The sequence below is a fragment of the Solanum lycopersicum genome, chromosome 1 (assembly GCF_036512215.1).
Source record: "Solanum lycopersicum chromosome 1, SLM_r2.1".
In the NCBI taxonomy this organism is placed as follows: domain Eukaryota; kingdom Viridiplantae; phylum Streptophyta; class Magnoliopsida; order Solanales; family Solanaceae; genus Solanum; species Solanum lycopersicum.
The window spans coordinates 81,128,035-81,149,834 of NC_090800.1; the positions used below are offsets into that span (position 1 = coordinate 81,128,035).

Consider the following 21,800-nt stretch of genomic DNA (forward strand, 5'->3'; position numbering starts at 1 on the left):
TCTAAAGTCCTCATCTTTCTGTCTTTTTTCTTTTGTCCTTTTTTCCTCTTTTTATCAGAAAAATTCCTATTCCTTCATGGATTAATTAAGTATAAGTATGTATTAATATTATAACTTTGGGTTATGAATTAAGTTACATTAATTATATAGTAGATGTATATATGGGGTATTTAGTGACTAATGATTTTTGTCTCATTCAACCATTGATTCCTTCAATTTCATATCAGTACTCCACATTATTGAGAGGACTCTACATGAAGATTATTTATGAGGCCGTCCATCAAAGTGTTGGAGGAAATAGGAATTAACGGAATACTACATATTATTCCACGTAGTCTTTGCTGGTACGTATAGACATTTAAATTTATTTAAAGTTGAATAATTATACAAATGTTCTATATGATATAATATAAGTCATCTCGAATGCATTTCATGCAAATTGTCGTGTAGAATATGTGTGTCTACTTTTTAAACTTTATTTAAGTTTAAATGTGTTAATTGTGCACTTCCAAAAGTAAAAGACATAAATATCTACTGAAATCAATTTAAAATGCACTAATAGTACCGATTCAATTTTATTACTCTCGGTCCTACTTAATTTACATAAAGACGTTTGAATGAACACATGCTTCCGAATAAAGGAAAAAAACTTCTAATTAACATAAATAAATCGTACATATTTATATAACTATTCCCTCCGTCTATAATTGTTTGTCATGTTAAGGTCATGCATACCTCTTAAGGAAAATTTAACACAAGATGTAATTTGACTAATATAACCCTACTATACCAAGATTATCAAAAGTCTACCTAACTTTTCAATTGAACTACGCTATCATTAAGGGTAAATTTGGAAAAAATTGACTAATTATTTCTTAATTATTTAAATTGACAATTAATTTTAAACATTTATTTTTACTATACCTGTAGCACATACTAGTCTTTCCAACGTTCACTTTGATAATATCACAAGCTAATTATAATAAGACTTAATTAGCCGCTCTATCATCTAACATCATTAATTAGTTCCTCAATCATTGTAATTGGGATCTAGTACATAAGGTTTGCCATAATTAACCAAAGCTTAAAATCAACTTGCTTTTGTTGGCTATTCCATCATTAAATTTAATTAATATAGATATATTCATGTGTGGAGACCACCACTTAAAGCTGCAATTAGATGAAAAGGCAAGCATTGGACTTATTTGAAGAGTTGAACTTATCAATTATCAATGATCCGTTTGCATTATTGTTTTTCTTGATCACAGAAGGAATTAAAGTGTGTCACTTCACGAAGGTATATTAGCTACGCAGAACTTAATTTAATCATCATCATCACAATTTAATATATATTGGTGATTAAAGGATGAAAATATTTTTTTTATGAACACCATATAACATATTCAATAAATTTACATTGAAAAAATGATACTTTTTTAAAAAAATAAGATGAAATACAAGTTGACATGTACCCATTCCTTGTGGACTAATTGTGATGCATGGATCGATATTTGATAAATATGATTATATCATATTGTAAAGATGGTGAGACAAACTTCAACAAGAATATTAAATTTTTGTATATATGTGACGACGTCCACGAGGAAAGTCCAACTGATATAAAATACATAGCTTTATATTTTTAATTGCCATTATTTTTCTTTTAGAGTTAAAATATAAAATTTTTGACTAATTTTATATTGATAAAAAAAAGAATTAATTTATAGTATTTTTATATAATTTTTAAATATTTATTTTTTTAATTAAATATCAAATTAATATAATCAAATTTGATTTAAAAATTAATCAAATTAATTTTTGAATTATGTAACATGACAAATAAAAAAGAAATAAGTCAAACAATTTAAAAAAGAATGATCTTTTTTTTTAATCTGTTTAAAAAAAGAATGACCTTTTTCTTTTTTTGGTAACAGTTTAATTTAAGTTTCCCACATAACATGTTTAAGACCACAATCTCAAAGAACAATTTTATACATTTGACCTAACTGTAATTTAGAAACACAAAATTTAAAAGTCTTCTTTATATTCTTAAACTCCTTACCAAGTAAAATCAGGATATTCTTATAAAACGGAAAAAGTACTTTATAAGAACATACAAAATTAAATAATTCTTCTTGTTTGTGTAGTTTTAATTCGACATGAAATTTGAAAAAAATATAAAAGATTTTTAAAGATTATACTCTTAAATGTAGAATTTTATTATCTGAAAAATTAAAATTAAAAAGTTTGTTTTTTTTAAAAAAGAGACATTTCTTTAAACAAACTAAATAAGGAAAGCGGGACAAAAATGGAATAAGAAAATTAATAGAGCCGATACCATTATAATTAATTTGTCATCAGCTAAAAGAAAATTTAGTGAAAAATACATGTAGTTAATTATATTTGAAAATTATAAGTTTGACCAATATATTGTATCCATTAATGAAAGGTTGATACCATAGTTCAGAAGGAGGTCTGGAACTTTGTAGCATATGAAATTAATTTATCGAGCTAACTTTTTCGATGTACCTTTAAATATTTATTACTATCTTGTAAGGGCGTTCAATATTATTATAGTTACAGTATGTTTTTGCTAATAATTTTGAATGGTGAATTATCACCAAAAGTAGCAGCACAATCTCACCTAGTTGAATGTTGGTCAGCTTCTCCGTTGTGTAGACAATTTAAATATTCCAACAAAAAGAGAAGAAAATTTACGTAAATATATTATAATAAAAAAATATTTATTATTTGTAGTAATAATATTTTTTTATTTAATTATTTTTAATTTATTTACAATACAAGTTTAATACATATTACAAAGAATAATTTACATCACACATTTTTATACATTTATCATACAATGTGTCAAATTTTTATCAAACAAATATAATATATTTCAAAAAAGTAATTATAATTCATATATAATGCATACACAATTCACTTTTAATTCATATTACAAATTTAATATATTATTGCTATAAAATGATAATAAATAAAAAAATATCATTAAAAATAATAATAATTTATTAAAAATGTACTAATTCATCTAATTTTTCCAAAAATGGATATAATTAGTGAAAAGGTAGTTAATTTAAAAATTACAACCTTGACTAATATATTGTAATCATTGAAGACTTATCAAGATAGCTGATGCAATCATCCTTTCTTCAAAATAATATATACAAATGAGTATGACAAAGTTGTGTTATTATGTGACTAAAAAGTAGTACAAAAAGTTTAAATTTTATGTGCACTAGTATATAGGCATGAATCCGAGTAATATAAATAGATTCAATATTTAAACTTTATTTTTCTATAAATTTATTTTTTCAGAAAGATTGTTTCAAACATTTCTTAAGATTAAAGATTGACTTAAAAAAAGGTAATCGCATAATAAGATTCATTAGTTGAAGTAACTAAGACTTATTTCAGCAGACAAGGTAGTAGAAAAGTCACAGTGAGCAAGACCATAAATGAATGAACATTCTTCTTTCTTGTTATGAGCCCAACCCAATTTAGATATTGAAATCTGGCCCACAATAACACTTTCAGAATGAGTAAACATAAGTGGAGAAATTTCCCACTAGATTTGCCTAAATAAAGTTAATGGTACAAAGAGTGACATATATATAAAAAAGAGAAAGCATTATCCAAAATTAGTAAAACACTTAGCACCCATTTAAGCAAAAAAAGGTTGAAAGAAGAAGCACACAACAAATCACCTAGACAATTCAGAATCTTTAAGAATCCACTTTCTTTTTTATACACTGATTCACTACTTTCATTTCCATCATTTCTCAAAAAGTTTATACCCTTTTAGGCCTCTCAAAATCTTCCTTATCGTCTCTGTCTATCCGTTTCAATTTGTTTGACTTAATGATCATTTCAGTTTTAACTTTTTACTTCATATATTTAAAATTTTAAGATTAAAAAACATTTTAACATGTTTAATATATTTAATTTTTTTGTTTTATCGAATCAAAATAAATCAAATAAATTGAAATATTTTTGAATATCAATAAACCATGGTGAGGGGGGTGGGGGTAACTGGAGTGGATCCCACTGATATATAAGTCCAAAGAAGCAAGGCCAAAGGAACAGAAAGAGTCTACACATCTTCTCTCATCCACACTATCCATTATGGCCCTATTCTTGGTCTTAATTCTTTTAACTTAGAGTCCACCCAAAGAGATTAGGATTCAATGTGAGATGGGATTTTTTTTATTCAAAAAAAATGTATCTTTTTGTTATTTGGAAAAAAAAAACTTGAATTTTTAAGGTGAATCTCATTCTGGATGTTGGTATTTGTACTCCTTTCGTTAGTTGTTAAGTGACCATCTCTATTGCTTTTTTCTTTGTTTTTTTCAGGTGGATCTATTCAAATAATTGGTCTTTGTAAAAATATAATCTTTTTTACTTTTCATTTTGGCTCTTTCTTTGACTAGATGTTCTTCATTTTTCTTCTACCCTCATTCTTGAATTGATAATTAGTTGTATTGGGGAAAGGAAAATTAGTTGAAGAGGAAGAAGTAAAGTGGGGTTGGGATGTTTGGGTCTGGCATGAATCTGATAACCACAATAATTGGTTTTGGGATGAGTGCAACTTTTATTGTGTTTGTCTGTACTAGACTGATTTGTGGTAGGATAAGCAGGAGGCAATCAAGGCAAATGTTTGAAATTGAATCAGGGATTGATCTTGAACAGGTAGGTTTTGCTTAAATTACTATTTATTCTTAGTTCCTAGTCAATGTTTATCAAAGTTGTTGATTCATTCAAGAAGATTTTTCTGATTTTGTAGATAATTGTGTTAGAGCTACAACTGTTTAGTACTTAGTCCATTTGTTTATTCTGTTTTGGTTTTGTGTAGAATGATTTAGGATTTGATGTTTTAAACTTTGTTCTAGATTGACTTGCTGGTTTTCACGAAGATTTACCAAAAAAATAAATAAATTTTGTGATCATGGAAACAGAAGGTGGAAAAATATGATTATAGTATCACTGACTATCCTATTCTGAGTAAAGGGAGCTGCTCAAAATCACTAAAAATCAAGACTGATTAGTCAATGTGGAGGGTCTGTATTTTGTAAGAGTGCTTATCAAGATTGCATGTTTCTGCTTTCAGAATTTAGTTCTTTGGTTGCATTCCGAATTAAGTCGTTGCTTGTGCTTAGTTATCATGAAAAGTTATAACCAGTTTGGAGAAGTTTTTGGGAGAAAATGAATGTGGGGAGTAGCATAAGTTGTTTTAGTCGAAGCTCCACAAAGTACTAGCTTCTAGGGAAAAACTTGTCAAATACTAATTGATGCTCAAAGTGCTTTTTAAATATATTGGTCAAACTCAACTTGTTTCTCACCAAAATTACTTTTTGAAAAGCAGTTTTAGAAAAAGCACTTTCCAAAATAAGCTGAGTTTAGAAGCTTGGACAAACAAGCTATTAGTTTCAAGATGGTATTTTGCGGATGCTGGTCTGTTAATAACTTTTTCCTACTGGCATTTGTTTCTTTCCGTATATTGCTTCCCTGGAATTTATGATATATCTCTTCTAAGCTGTTAAGTGTATGAATTGTGATTTAAGTTGTAATTCCTAGAATTTCCTGACAGATTCACTAATGTAAACCTATTCTGGCAGCCAGAGCATCGAATTAATGGGCTTGACTCAGTTATGGTTGCTGCAATTCCGACCATGAAATTTCACAGTGAGGCTTTCACCTCCTCAGAAGAAGATACGCAGTAAGTGTAGCACCATACACATTGTTTGAGCTATGTGCTACATGAAATATTTGGCAATTAACTATGCATTTGGAGAGATAAATGTGATGAATATTCTGATCTACTATTTATCTAAGCTAGCAGAAATAGGTATAACCATATTGGGATGAAAAAATGCACCCTGTCTTGTTTTATTGGGTTCCCTCTTGTCTATGTTGAACTTTCATACAGGGGATTGGGTGAAACCATAGGTCTGATTGTTCATTGAGGTTATAATAACTCATTCTACCGTCCAGGCTGCTATTTTCTCTCGTCTTCCAGCCTGGTCTTTTCTCTAAAACTGATTAAAGTGTTCTCTGACTAAGTTTGAAAAGTTTGTCCACTGATGAGGTCATGCAATTTGAATTTCAGGTGCAGTATATGTTTATCGGAGTACCAGGAGAACGAAGTTCTGAGAATCATGCCCAAATGTGGCCATAGTTTCCATCTTTCATGCATTGATATATGGCTAAGAAAACAGTCTACCTGTCCAGTTTGTCGTCTTTCGGTACAGGAATCTATTGAAAACAAACAAAGGCGCCCTGCAATGCTTGGCAGGGATCAGAACTCTGATAGTTCTGAAATTTCATTGGAGCATTCAAGGCAGTGGTTTCTACGTACTGCTGAGCGATCACAAGGTACTGTAAGTAACAGCAATTAAGCAGTTTCTATTTCAATTAATCCTGAACCTGAGGTCTCTCGGGAAGCAGAAGCAAGGTCATGATGAAAGGCAAATATAGAGGTACATAAGAAATTATGCCTTCTGTTTGCATTCAGATGTTTCCTTGTATCAGACCTATCTTATTGGAGACTGACAAATGGGACTGATTCTGAACAAGGAGAATCTGAAGACACAGAGGAAGGACACAGAAACTTCTGTAGATGAATGTTACATATAACCGGTTAGAAGTTCTAGTTGCACTCTTTTAGCAATTCAGAGATTTTGGACCAAGTTTGTGGTATACTGGTTAACCTATCAAAACACAGTGCATCTTATATCATGTTGTACAATGTCAAATCTTCTGTAATATCACTGTAAAGAAGGAGTTTGGAGTCTACGTTTTTCTTCATAGACATTACCAAAGTAGACGACGAACTATAGTCTTATTGAAATGCTCTAGAATTGGCTCATTTGATGGTCATATATTCTGTAAGAATATGAGCCTCCATACACCACTTTTAGTAATTGACAGTCAAGCTATGCTTATAAGTTTTTACCTCACAGCAGTTCTGGCTTCTGATATGCAATATCAAGAATATGATGAAACCATAAAATGTTGGGTTTTCTAGCTTTTTTCTAACAGCTGATCCAGAAGATCATATGCCTATAAAGACTGAATTTTGCTTTTCAAAATGTAGTTTATATTCTTTGGATCATCTCTTAATTTCTTTACTTGGATCCACTACACCTCATATTACATGGATTATATCATTACTAACTACACCTACTACTGTGTGAGGATATTGTTTCTACATCCAATAAAGATCGAATAATTTTGGATAAAAACTTACTCTCGTCTAGCGTTTATACCAAATTATTTGCATTTACCATGGTCAACGGATTATGCAAATACAAGTCATGCATCTGTTTATACCAAATTATTTGCATTTACCATGTCAACGGATTATGCAAATACAAGTCATGCATCTATGGTGAATAAATTTTAACTTGGATTTTGTGTATCTAATCATTTAAGTCAGACCTCATTGAAACGGGAAAGTGGATCAAAGTATCACTACTACTATTTATTAGAAACTTGTTGGACAATTAGATGGCTAACTTCGAATTATCACAGATTCTTTGAAACTCACAAGGAAGAAGAACACATATTATACCATTTACTACTTCTTTCATCCCAACTTGCATACTTTTTATTCTCTTTTGGAGTATTAGAACACAATGGTAATGTCACCATTACCCACAAATGACGTTAATCCTATAATTTATCTTTGGAGGAAGTTTAGACACGCTTTTTTGGGAGTTGAACTTCAAAATACACGTAAGAATTTAAAAATTATGTTTTCACTTTAAATTACTCGCAAAAAGTAAAAGGTAAATCTAATCGATATTTATGTTAGAACACAATTTTCAAATATAATTTTATAATGAAACATGAGATCACATCACCCCTTATTTAAAAGCACATACAGCAGCAGAAAGGTAAAAAAAAAATTCAAAAAAAATGAAGAATCAACTATCAAGAACCACTAAAAAAGTGGAGAAATATCTCCAGGCAAAAGAGGGCAAAAAATGGCTGTAGCACTCTTGGGGAGTATTTCCTTTTCCTCCTCCATGCCTTCTATATCTTCCCCTTCTCTCCAACACCCTTTCAACTTCAACAAGCACAAACCTCTAATTGGTATGCTTCTTTACAAATTGAACCATTTATTAGTTTCATATGCTCATTTAGTTCATGTAATGAAGATATTTTGCGTAAAGATTCCTACTTTTTTTTTCATATCTGTTTCTTTTACTAGTACTTCGAACTTTCTTGTTAATTTTTCAATTTGACCGGATGGTTTCAAAGAGCTCATCCTCTGGCCCAACTTTAATGATGGAATTGCCCACTTTATTCTTTTCCTTCTGTTAATTTGAAGTTTAAGGGTTTGGGGTTAACTTGGAGGTGTTGTTTATGGGGCATATCGAGTTTAATCTGTAGGGTGTAATGACTCGTCAAGCAAATTAGATGAATTCAGAGAATTATTTTTGTTCACTATATCTCTGTCTCACTGTTTGGCTCTATCAATTGTTGGGATTAGCAGAATAAAACTCCCAAGGAACCATTTTCATGAATGGTTTTATGAAAGAGAGTTAATTTCTACTCACTGGAAAAGGAGTGTAAATTATACTCTTTGAAGTCAAAGAATTTATTTTCTCCGGAGTTACCTAGTACCTATGCTGGGGATGCACCAGGTACTCAGTGAAATTGTTGAGGTGCTCGCTAGTTGGCCCAAATATAACCATCATTAAGAAAAGAATAATAGGAAGTAATTTTTCCCTGCACCCATCATTTTAGTTGAGTGATGATAACTTATAAAAATTGATTCAGTTACCACCTTCTTCCTTATGCAAACAAAGGAAAAATTTAATTTCTTTCACATTCTCTGCTATTTTCCTTCTTACACTCTCAATTGCCTTTCTTCCTTTTCCTCCTCTCCAAACAATGTAAGTAATGTAAGTTGTCCTAGCAAAGATTGTTCCTGAGTCTCGACTTATCAAACAGATAAGAACTTCACCGAGTGCCTGTTAAGTAACTTCATTTACTGGTCCATTTCATATCAATAATGATCCTTTCAGGATTTTGTTCCAACTTTTAACATTGTACAAATAGTTTTTTGTCTAAGCATTTTTCTTCCATATGGTTGTTCATTTAGGTAACTGAAAAATTGGTTGTGATACTTAATTCTGGAATTTTTAACGTAATCTGAAAATCTAGAATTAATTTTTAAGGTTCTAGACTTCAGCCACTTGAATTCCTACAGTCCTGATTCCTGATACTAAGGGTTGATGTTGTAGCATACCAGTGGTTGCTTCCAGTGCACTTTACAACTTGTTGAACTCATTATAAGTGTGTAAGAAGTTATCGTGATTGTGATTTCGCCTTAAAAGTCTTCACCCTGTACATCTGATTGGTCATGACAATCCATTGAACCTTTATGGTTTCGAATTAATTATGTGCTATCTGCATTCATTAACAAACATTCATTTCCCATATCATGTTTATTCACTCCTTTGGATTCCACAGTGGCTGCAATGAGTGATGATCCAGTTCGTGAATGGATCCTTTCAGAAGGAAAGGCAACAAAGATCAAAGGAATCAGTCCAATTGGTGGTGGGTGCATAAATCGGGCAACTCGTTATGACACTGATGCTGGTTCGTTTTTTGTTAAAACAAACAGGTATTTGATTATGTTCCTCCTGTTTAAACGTTAAATAGATGTGATAGATGGTTGCGTAATATGGTATTATTAAAAGGGGTAGATAGTTGCTTAATATGTTATTGTTAAAAATCTAATCAGGAGTATTGGACCATCAATGTTTGAGGGAGAGGCATTGAGTTTAAATGCTATGTACGAAACAGGGTCAATCCGTGTACCAAAACCATATAAAGTAAGGATGACAGTTTTTTTCTCGTGTCCTAAATCTTTGTAGAAGCTTTCCTCCTCTTCCTCTTGAAAAAAAAGGTTTGTCATTGTATCCTAGAGATTATTGTTTGATGCATTGTGTAGGTTGGATCTCTGCCAACTGGTGGCTCGTATATCATTATGGAATTTATTGAGTTTGGTGCATCTAGAGGCAATCAGGTGAGAGTGATTGTTCATCTCTTTTTCCGATAATTACTATTTCCTTCATATCATTTTCTTTGTTAATTTGGTGATAACATTCAGATATTTGACCATTTTCTGCTTTTCAGTCTGCATTAGGAAGGAAGCTTGCTGAAATGCACAAAGCGGCAAAATCTGAGAAGGGGTTTGGCTTTCACGTTGACAATACTATTGGCAGGTATCATGCCAGGATCATATCTAAATGCTTCCATTATGAGGATGCATTTCGCAAAACCTACTATTTGATGAATTGCACACCTGCACAATTGTACTATGTGTTTGAATGGAAGGATCATTTGTAGCTTTTATACTATAAGGCAAAAGAAAAAAAAGTGAAATGAGAAATATTCAATTTTATGTCTAGTAATTGAAATTGGAGTTCTCTCATCATTTGTATCGCTCCATATATTAAGGCATAAACAGATCGGACAAATCAAGAGCTGAATATTTGTGCATATGTGTAGTACTCCACAGATAAACACATGGATGTCAGATTGGGTTGAATTTTTCGCGGAACACAGATTGGGATACCAGTTGAAGATGGCTCGTGAACAGTATGGAGATCCAATCATTTATGAAAGAGGTTTAAATCACCATTATATTGGAAATAAAACTGACTCCATTTATGGAATTTATCCTGTTTGATCATATGATAAATGCAATGTGGAAATGTGTACATCCTCCTCCTTCATTCTTAATTTGAAGTTGCTTCAGGCTTCGTTTTGGAATTACAATTTGAACCAACTTACTGTAGTAGCAGAGAAGGGATTGTTGCTCCTTAAATTCATTATAATGGGCTAACGGCCAAAAGTAGCATGCTTTCTTCTTCTCCGGCGCAAACCAGAGCTCTCACTTATCTGTTAATCTGCCTTTGAGTGATTTATAATCATACCTATCTTCCCCTGCTCATTCTGAGATAGATAGCGTTTAGTTTAAACTTCTGCAACCTAGTTTTCATTGGGCAACGAGACAACGTCGACATACATGGAGTGATGGGCAAATATCAAACTCTAAGGAGCTGAATATATGTCAAAACCCACATTTTTTGTAGTATTCCTTTTTCCTGAAATTTGAGGCTTGGCAGTTTCTACAACTTGAGATTAAACGGCTTAATAAGTAAATATTTTTAAACAACCCAATGATGTTACTTGGTTTTTCAATATCTGACATGCTTTATTTGTTTTTCTATCGAATTGATCCATTCTTAGGGCAAAGGCTAGCAAGGAACCTGGGACCTTTATTCAAAAATGTTGTCATAGAGCCATGTTTGTTGCATGGAGATTTATGGAGCGGGAACATGACATATGACAAGAATGGCGAACCTGTGATTCTTGACCCTGCATGTTACTGTAAGTCCTAGGTTTTGGTTTCAATATTGTTATAAAAAATTATTGTTTTTGCTTCATAATTTACTACTTCATATATGAAATATATCTCTTTCGAGCACCTGAAAATTGCGTTATCTGAGGCAAGCATGTTTGGTGCAGTTTATATTACTATGGAAACGTATATAGCTCCTTTTAATGTAACGACCTCTTTTATCAGAGGCGTTAACATAACCAGTTATAGCAGTAAAGATCAATACAGTATAAGAGATGGAACTCATGGAAGATTAGATAGTTAATGTAAATGACTAGGATCCTGATGAATTACAATAAGACAAGTATATATTGAAATATAGTACACTAATAAGGTAAATATTTGCTTCCTTTTCTACTTTTCAGAGGAAGATCAGTATGAGATAATCCAACCTTCCCAATTGCCTGAAGTTTGACTTTCAATGGTCAAACTCGGCATTTGATCAAAGCCATTTAAAGACAACTTCTGAAACTTTAATGGTGAAATGGAAAAAATGATAAAATATAAATACTTGTAACTTTGAAATTTCTCAAATTGCAAAAAATTTGTCTATAAATGCATTGACCTAAGTCCACAAATACATAAAGTTGACAAGTCTCCATACGGTGTCAGCTTACAATTATGACTCTTTTAAAAATGTTGCCGCAACCCCTGGATCTTCCACAAAATGCACTACTTTTGGAGAATCCGATATGCACGCACTTGTCTGGATTTTCAACAAGTTTGAGGGACAAGATCTTACCTCTATTGGATATTCGTCCTTATACTCGCAAACTAAGTTGCTCGGACTCTCCAAAATTGTTGCTGCAGCCATGTCAGATCCTTAAAAAATGCACTACTTTTGAAGGATCCGGCACACGCCCGATGACATTTTTGAATTGTCCAAGCAACATAGCTCGCAAACAATTAGTTAGGAATTGGGATTACTGTATAATGAAAGGTCAACATTTAAAAATGACATTGCCTCTTGAATTGTGCCAAACTTCACATGAATTGGTAGAGTAAACCTCTGGTAGCCTCTTCTATAGTTGGACATTGGGTTTTGGAAGTACTTTAATTGGACATTGGGTTTGAAATTACTATCTTTCGACATTGGATTCGATTTACTTCCAGATGTAGAGCCTGGTTTATGTGATTCATGTTAATGCCTATTGTAATAAGACTTAAATCCCTTTCTCCTCATTATTCCTTGTGCCAATATCATATGCACATTGCAATTCAGACGGACAAGGAAATATACATAAGTTGAATGATCTCTGTGCAATATTTATGTTCTGGCTGTCAGGTGCTTGATTTTTGGTATATGAATTAATGGATCCAGATGAACTAATAGTATGAATCTCGTCCTTCTTAGATGGGCATAATGAGGCAGAATTTGGAATGTCATGGTGTGCTGGATTTGGAGGAGATTTTTACAAGGCTTACTTTGAGGTGCTGCACTTAACTACAATTTCCAGAATTCACATTTTGTTTTCTTGTCTTAGACACTTAATCTGCAAAGACTTTCTAAGGGGGGGGGGGGGGGGGAGAAAGAAAAAGAAATCCCTTTTTTCCTGTTGTTCCTGAATAGATGACCGGTAATCTCTAATAACAAGTTAAGTATAATTAGCATCACAATTGAATTTTGTGATCCACCACCATATTGGCTTGTTAACCAGGCTGTCAACTAGCCACTGGATGGGGGTCTTTGTCTGACATTTGCTTCATATTCTTGGTATTTACTCTTATTCGTTTCCGTGTATGTTTCTATGTTCAGGTGATGCCTGAACAACCTGGTTTTGAAGAAAGGAGAGATTTATACATGCTGTATCACTACCTAAATCACTACAACTTGTTTGGATCGGGTTACCGATCTTCTGCAATGTCCATAATTGATGACTATCTACGGATGCTCAATGTCTAGACACTATTTTTTTTTCCTCATTCACTTCATTTCTTGTACATGTAAAAGCTTTTGTCTTTCTGTAGTTGTTGGCCATTTTGAAGAGCCGTTTGTACATTTATAACTGTGGTACTCCTTCACACGTCTTGTATAATCATTTCGACAGAAAATGCCATTTTTCATCTATTTCAAGTGAACATATGTATTAAACTGAGAAAGAGAGTCACAAACTGGAAGTTGATGTAGGCCAACTCTATTTCATCCATGATATAATTATTTGCTTCATATATTATACTAGGTTAACCAAGAATCAAAAAGAAGGAACTTCAATACGTGATGGTTAGCCTAGGGATAAAAGTTAAAACAGACTCTACAAATTTCATGAGGTATTCTATTTGACGCTGGAGGACACGAGGAGATGTATAGGTAGGGTGAAAAGACATAGCTAAAGCTTCACATGACTCTAGATTGATCGAAGAGTATGGAGGTCGAATATTTGGTAAAGATTAGTCGTAAATAGTTTTGTGACTTGTCTCTCCGTATTATGCCTCTATTTTCTTACCATTTGTTGTTACTACTCGTGTCTTTGTAAATATTGTGCTTTCCTCGAGCCTGAGGTCTATTGAAAATAGTTTTTCTATTTAGATGTAATAAGGTCTACGACTGTGTATAGGCTCTCTCAAATTCCATTTGTGGAACTATACTATTTTTTTACGTGCAAAATGGACTAGTTTTACTTTAGTGTTAAATGATTATTAGCATCTTTATAAAAAAAAACTTGGAAAATGATTTGACCAATTAGTAAAGTTGGTTAGTGTGGTAATAAGCATTGACTCTTTCCTTGAAATGGAAATAAGCATTAATCTTATGTTTTACTTAAATAGGCTGGATTAGAAGAAAAAGTAATTTTGAAAGGAGAAAGAGAAATGGAAATGGAGATGGAGATAGTTTCAGAGAAAGGAGGCATAGCTGAATTGATACAAGCACTTGACCAAGCAACCCTAATGGCTAAACAACTCCCCACCACTGCTGATTCTTCTCAACTCCTACAAATCCACTCTTCCCTTCAATCTGCTCACCACCGTCTCTCCAACTTCCTTTCCCAAACCCACCACCACCAAACACCACATCTCCTCCCTGCACCACTTCCATTTACCGAGAATTCTGTCTCCTCCGCCGTAGGAGGGGAACCTATGCAAGTTGGGGATGAGGAAGATGCTGTGAATGATTCCAAGAGTAGTGTTGACAGAGTAGAGGAGAGGATGAGGGATTGTTTCATTCAGAATAAGAGACCTAAAAGACCTCTTTCCCCGACGTCAGCTGTGGCTGAGCAGCGCCGGAGCTATGACAATGACGGCCCTGATTTGGAATTTGATCCTCATCGGACTAAGTTGAGGTCCTTGGATCTTATTTATCAGTTCCATTCTTGAACGACTATGTAGAGAATCGTTTCAAATTACATTTACTAGTGGAGTAGATAAGATGAATTATTTTCCAAATGTATTTTCATATTCCCTATCCATATAATCTAAACCATTTTCCCCCTATTTGGATTATGAGTTGATTTTGCTTCTTCATTTCACTGCAAATACTTACAGTGCTAATTCATCAACTCAAGAGTCATAACAATACATGAACAGAATGAGAAAGAATAACAACAATAATCACGCCTCAATACCATATGAATTCTCACTGATCAGGGATTGTAGAGGTGATCTGATGCAAACAAAATAAATATCGATTATACTTTAATGGCATACTCTACTAATGAGAGTAAAAGTAGTATGATACGTTATAACATATTTACACTCATGACAATTGCTTATGCTGTGTTGAATGGATTAAGGCTTTGATGAATTTGACAACAGTAGAGCAAGGGGGGCTCAAATCAAGTGTTGCAGGGTTGCTATTTTTACTTAAGCTGTTTGAATTTACTGCGGGTGATATTGCTCCGGGCTTGTAGACTCCCTATTCCAGATTCTGGTACCGGTGAAGCTTGAGCACAAGTATTCTCAGGACAGCTCAGCACCAAGTGGCACCAGAAGATCCTAGGGTTTAACAATTGAATTATGCAGCCTTACAAAATCATTAAGCGCAAGCTCCTCAGGCCTTGACTGAAAAAGAGAAAGTAAAGAGGGGGAAAACCAAAAGTGAGAAGAAGTGATTTAGACAGATCAGTTTCTAGAGTTCCATTGACTAGATAAATGAGAAACTACATCAGTAATACCGTGGATGGAAGACCAGTGCTAGCAAGAGCTTCTTCAATCTCAAGAGAAGAGCATATATGTTGTAGTGTCTTTCGTAACATCTTACGTTTCCCATTAAATGCACAGTTGACCTTAACCATCAATGAGGAATAGAATGTCAGCTTATAATAATGAGAAAGATGAACTACTCACCATATTTAACCCTAAATTCCCAAATTAGTTTTATAAACAAGTATTGGCCTAACCAAAGATCGCAGATGCTGTTTATTTTTATACAAAAGTAGTGTTATGCTTCCAATCGTTATATCACACTTGAACACACGCTGAAAGCAAAATGGAAAGTACAAGAGAAGGCTGTATACCATTGAGAAGAAGCTTTTAGCAGAAGAAACGGGAGGATAATCTACAGGTTGCTTCAGTCTGAAGGAAACTACAGCTGCGTCAACCTGAAGAACAAAAAACAGACAATTTCACTTTGTGACCCAATGGAATAATCATAACAATTACCTATTACACACCATCATATGGACATGGAAAAACTATATGACCAGCAAAGATCCTGTACATGATTTGGAACTATATCCTTGAAATAATACTATTCGTCAAAGAGATCAAGGGAAGTATTAAAGGAAACACGCTTAGAAGATATGTTGTAATGAAGGGAACTTATTTAAACGTTAAAGTAAAGTTTCATTCTACCATAGTTCAAAGTACTTGATATTGGACAGAGCATCACATCTGAAGTTGTCTAGGGGTGTATGTTCAATTTATTGGAAGTGACAGTGTGCCTGGAAGAGTCTCTAAATTCCAAACTGCTAATGTTTAAGTTCAAAAAATAGTTAATTATGATCTGTTCTCGGTTCAGAATAGGTGTTCGGGGCACTTACTTTAGGTTGTGGAAAGAAATTTGTCCTCGGCACCTTAAATTTGTATTCAGGATCTGCAGCGATAAATGTTAATGCAAAATTATTGATGAAAGCATATAAAAAGTTTTGAATCTATTTACAAAGATGTAAAAGTGTCATTGATATTAAAGATATGATTTTGATTAGTACAGTATATCTTTGAGACTCGAAGAATATGGACTGCTAGCATTCAACTAAACACAAATTTGAGGTACTAAGGATCAGAAATGAAAGACGGCACAAATCCACTGCAAATAGGAGTTGATATATCAGATAATTAGAAGTGGAATTTTTGGAATTTATCAGCAGAATCTAGGAAGAGTGCTTTTTTTTTGTCTCGCGGGACCAGGTAGCCAAAAATGAATCTAGGACCTGGTGTAACGATAGCTGAAAACCAAGTAAAACTTGGAAAAAGATGAGGTTTTGGCACAATCGTCACCTTTCATATTCAGAAAATTTACTTCATATATTGTATGTATTCTTATTCATAGCTACAAAGTAAAACTGGGTGTACTATCCCAGTCCAAATAAGATAACTGAAGGTTGTTTTTGTAGTCAAACAACATACAACTACAGAAATATTCTTCGAGTAATTAGGGTTGTCTTTTTTCAAGGTATCACCAGAAAATGTTTGTAATCCTCAGTACAGGACTAGAGTTACGACATTGAGGTCTAAGGGACTACTTCACCTCTCACAAGACTTCTCAAGTACCTGAGTAGAAGTTGATGAAAATATTAATGGGTCGGTATTCAGAGGACCGTAAGGATGAATCCACCATGCGCACAGCTGCTTCCTCCTGAAATTCCATACAATCAACTGTCAGTGATACTTCCAACAATTGGAAAAGTTGGGTGGGATTTGGTAACAGGTGAAATCTATCAAATGTTTCCTATATGCCATCAAGTTGCATACTTTGTGAAAATGACCTCCTACATTATGTCCCAGAACATCTACCATTATATTTTTCCAGAACTAGTAGTAATAGATGATACAATAAACATACAAAAACAGCACGAGGAGCTTGTTAGGTTTCGGTAACCATCAAAAGTAACTACCATATAGGTTTAAGCAAGAAACTTAGCTAAGTTAAATCAGAAACTAGTTCAGGATGTCGATGCAGAACGAGACATAGACTATGACAGAAATCAAACTTCAGACTCCAAAAAGAGTTGCTTTCTTTGTTTGGTGTGCAGTGCGTGATGCCTCCCCGATTGTGTAGAATTTGAGACAGAGAAGGAGAATATTTGTGAGTCGGTGTTGTATGAAAAGAATCTAGAGAGGATACTAATCATCTCTAGTTGCATTCAGGCTAGCTTCAAGATAGAGGACTCTTGTTTTCTTGTCTTTTAACATACACGGACTATGAAGAATGTAATCTTGAGTACAGAGGTTAGCACTGAAAGGAATAGCCTTGAAATGTCACCACTACGTCTCTTTTGGGATCTTATGGAATGGAAGAAAACGAACATAGTTTGAAAACAGTGAGAATGGTGTGAAAAGCATGAAAATATCCTTTTATTTCACTTGTATTTTTGGTGCAAAGAGACAATATTGTGTTGTATAGAGGGTTCACAAACTTCATAGGTACCTAGATGGCTTACGTTGTCATATAAACAACTTGACATATTTTTGACACTAACTTGGTGTTCAGTAATGAAAATTTGGGCAATGTAAAATGAAATAGAATCAGAGAAACTTTCACAATAACAAAATGGATGGGGCACAAGAAAAATGACAAGACCTGAGGCGATCTCTATGGCAACCGATATTACTCACTCTAAAACATACACAGGCATTACAAAGAAGCTTGCTTAGTTCTTGAATTTATCAAAAATAATCATACAGGTCGTTAAAGACCCTTTGAAAATAGAGATGCAAAAGCTTGGACCTCTAAGTCAAAGAAGTTTTAATCCTATCGCTTCAGATCGTAAAAAAGTATGACAACACAGAACAACCAACAGTCCCTGATGCACAACATAAGCTATCCGGTTAAAAAAATAGAAAGGGAAAAAAGAAGGAAAAAAAAAAAGAGAGCTGTACCACCATTCCCAATATCAACATAATTCCCACTACCTATTTTTGGTATTAGCAATCAATTAATGTGGAAGCATATTTAAACTGACAAAACCAACCTGGAGCAACAAAACTACTTCCGAGAAGATATCACCCATGGGAAGAAGTTGCTTAATAACTTCTGTACTTATGTTAAAAGGTAGATTGGAGACTACCTGGAATAATGAAAGGGATATACATATCCTGTTAGCATGATATTGAAGGCATTGGTAATTTGCACTACAAAACACATAATTTTAAAGCACAAAAGTGTCAAGAATAGGACCAACAGATTCCAATACCAAGATTCAACGGAAGAACTTGAGAAATAAATGCAGGTCCTTACCTTAGCATATTTTGGTTTCACACCAGAAGAATTCATTCCACTCTGCAGAACTGTGGACAAATGGGAGCGTATGTGACATTTTGTGAAATCCTCTTGCAAGACCTATAGATGCAGTGGTCACAATATCACATTTCTATATGTCCTTGCAATAGAAACTACTGAAGCATAACGTAAACCAAGTACATTTTATCTTCTTTTACAGTAGAAGAACATTCTATATTAGGTAAGGAACTATATTCTCAAATATTAACTTTAATTATGTATTCAAAGTGGAGGAAACGGAACTAAAATTGTTACCTTTACACAGTCTAGACTCGAAAATCTCTCTGTTACAAGGTCTGCCATGTAGGGATCCTTAAATCATTGAAAAAGAACAATTGTGTCAACAATAAAAAGGAACAATAATAAGATTGAAAACAGAAGATAGATAAGCTTTTTTTTCTTTTTTCTCATAACTGTTTACGTAAGATATATCCTCAAAGTTTGATAAGTATTAACATTTTCAATGCTATTACACTCAGAGGGACACTCTCACTACGCTTTAATCCCAAGCTATTCTATTACACACAGAGAGGGATACACATACACTCAATACACTTTAATCCCGAGCTATTCTATTACACACATAGAGGGATACAAACATACACTCACTACACTTCAATCCCAAGCTAGTGGACTGTAACCATTACATTCTATTTAAACTCGTGTCATTCCAACATGAATCAATTTCTCTTTAAATCTCAAACTTTTCACTAACATACAAGACTCTCTTAACCAGACTCAAGACTCCTAACATTTACTCTATGCTTGGCAAAAGATTAAATAAATCAGAAGTACATTGATAGTGGAAAAGAATAAACCTTTTCAATTGCAAGGACAGTGGCACCAGAATTGACAAGAACATTTGTCAGGGAACCGGTACCAGGCCCAATTTCAACCACCAAATCTCCTTCTTGCACATCAGCAGCAGCAACTAGTTGATCGTTTACCTCTGAATTCAGCATGTAATGCTGCAGTGCAAAATACAATTAAAAAAACACAAAACACCAAACTTGTTAGGACTGAAAATAAGCAGGTGTAAACGCGGAAGCTAGCAAAGCAAACCTCGAAAGACCACGAGTAAGAAGACAACGAGAAATATACCAAAAGACACAAAGATTTAACGTGGTTCGGTCAATCGACCTACGTCCACAAAGGAGATGAGCAATCCACTATAAACATGAGAGTACAAAATACAGAGGAAAACAACCTCAACCAATTCACTCGGAATACATGAGAGGTTCACAAATTCTCCCTCTAACCAAAACTCTTAAACCCCTTAAAATTACATTGTGAATGCTAATTAAGTTAGAAGGAACATGCCTCTATTTATAGAGTCCTAAATCTTTTCCTACCAAAAAAAGAATAGTCAATTCAAAACCTTTTCCTAAAAGGAAAACCTATTTATGGTAAGAAATCAGGGCAAATAAAACCCAACAAATCTCCCCCTTGGCCTGAATTTCTGACAAAATAAATTTGTTCACCTTCTTTACTTAATCTTCAACAACTTGATTCTCCTCTCCATAATCTCCTTTACAAAATTTATGTCTCAACACAGAGAACCTCTCTGAAACAATTTCTCCAACAAAATCTTCATTACTGTCAAAAAAAGGTTGCGGCTAGAACTACACCCGTCTGAACACCTCTTTCTAACTTGGTTCAATCATCGATTATCGAACCACTACACCTGACTCTATCATTGAATCTGGCTCTGATACCACTTGTTAGGACCGAAAATAAGCAGGTGTAAACGCGGAAGCTAGCAAAGCAAACCTCGAAAGACCACGAGTAAGAAGACAACGAGAAATATACCAAAAGACACAAAGATTTAACGTGGTTCGGTCAATCGACCTACGTCCACAAAGGAGATGAGCAATACTATAAACATGAGAGTACAAAATACAGAGGGAAACAACCTCAACCAATTCACTCGGAATACATGAGAGGTTCACAAATTCTCCCTCTAACCAAAACTCTCAAACCCCTTAAAATTACATTGTGAATGCTAATTAAGTTAGAAGAAACATGTCTCTCCTAAATCTTTTCCTACCAAAAAAAAGAATAATCAATTCAAAACCTTTTCCTAAAAAGGAAAACCTATTTATGGTAAGAAATCAGGGCAAATAAAACCCAACAAAACTCACTCTATACACCCATTTCGCTGTTCACTTTACTACGGAACTGAAAAACATCAAACACCAGCTTGCTCAATCATACCCACTTCTCTGTTCGATGAAATGCCCCAACGAACAATACCCATTACCGTTCAGAACCAGCAAATTACCTGCCCAAGTGACTTTCTTGGAAAACGACCTTTAGAGTTGAGAGCTTTGAGAGTGGCATGATAGTCGTCCTCGGCCTTGTTGTTTATTCTTGTTTCGCTTGTAGTTTTAGATACTGCAGCTACCGTATGAAGGGATTTGGGTCTTGTACTATGGAAAGCAAAGGGTCCATCGTACGCCGGAGAATTTGCCGGAGGTTTTGAAGTTGAAGAGAGTGGCAGCAGGGTATGCAGCAAAGAAGGCATTAGTAGTTCTTTTGCAGTTATTGGTCTGTTAACTTCAGGGGATTTATCCATGAGAATGTTAACGAAAAGACAAGTTTGCCCCTTCTAAAAATGGACTCAATGATTATCTTCTTTTACTTTCCAAGGGTAAAATAGACTTTATCATACAAAACTCTTTTTATTATGATAATGACCAAATGTGTAAGCATAGTACAGGAACATAGTAGTACTACAGCATCTATTTAGCAACTTGAGGTTCATGAAAATTCAGATTTATATACAAACATGATGAGATAAAAGGTACATCGAATCGCTAAACTACCTATACAGCTTTGAATGAATAAAAACTTGAGTCAGCTAGATTAAAGAAATTCATTGTCCTCCCAAAATAGTTGTGTACTTCTGTCTTCTGTTGTTTCCAGTAG

General features: G+C 33.8%; 4 protein-coding genes across 4 annotated transcripts; 3 read left to right on the plus strand and 1 right to left on the minus strand.

The window, feature by feature from the left end:
• The first annotated feature begins 1,258 nt into the window (after positions 1-1,258).
• LOC101263351 (RING-H2 finger protein ATL64) lies at positions 1,259-6,974 on the plus strand. The gene is made up of 3 exons (XM_004229803.5): positions 1,259-4,707; positions 5,634-5,734; positions 6,125-6,974. Exons 1-3 carry the CDS (start codon positions 4,549-4,551, stop codon positions 6,411-6,413), a joined length of 549 nt encoding a protein of 182 aa, XP_004229851.1. The 5' UTR covers positions 1,259-4,548; the 3' UTR covers positions 6,414-6,974.
• Positions 6,975-7,913: 939 nt separating this feature from the next.
• On the plus strand, positions 7,914-13,537 carry LOC101263642 (protein-ribulosamine 3-kinase, chloroplastic). The gene is made up of 9 exons (XM_004229804.5): positions 7,914-8,112; positions 9,499-9,652; positions 9,773-9,863; positions 9,983-10,057; positions 10,168-10,256; positions 10,543-10,661; positions 11,287-11,427; positions 12,792-12,868; positions 13,194-13,537. The coding sequence occupies exons 1-9, from the start codon at positions 8,004-8,006 to the stop codon at positions 13,338-13,340; spliced, it is 1,002 nt and encodes a 333-aa protein (XP_004229852.1). The 5' UTR covers positions 7,914-8,003; the 3' UTR covers positions 13,341-13,537.
• A 628-nt stretch (positions 13,538-14,165) lies between these two features.
• LOC101263937 (uncharacterized) lies at positions 14,166-14,875 on the plus strand. Its single transcript, XM_019215915.3, has one exon. The coding sequence runs from the start codon at positions 14,246-14,248 to the stop codon at positions 14,747-14,749; it is 504 nt and encodes a 167-aa protein (XP_019071460.1). The 5' UTR covers positions 14,166-14,245; the 3' UTR covers positions 14,750-14,875.
• A 161-nt stretch (positions 14,876-15,036) lies between these two features.
• LOC101258502 (ribosomal RNA small subunit methyltransferase, chloroplastic) lies at positions 15,037-21,424 on the minus strand. The gene is made up of 10 exons (XM_004231126.5): positions 21,154-21,424; positions 19,691-19,840; positions 19,128-19,184; positions 18,831-18,932; positions 18,565-18,660; positions 17,144-17,228; positions 16,414-16,466; positions 15,889-15,972; positions 15,547-15,657; positions 15,037-15,433 (listed from the first exon to the last, which is right to left on the minus strand). Exons 1-10 carry the CDS (start codon positions 21,394-21,396, stop codon positions 15,368-15,370), a joined length of 1,047 nt encoding a protein of 348 aa, XP_004231174.2. The 5' UTR covers positions 21,397-21,424; the 3' UTR covers positions 15,037-15,367.
• Between the last annotated feature and the right edge of the window lie 376 nt (positions 21,425-21,800).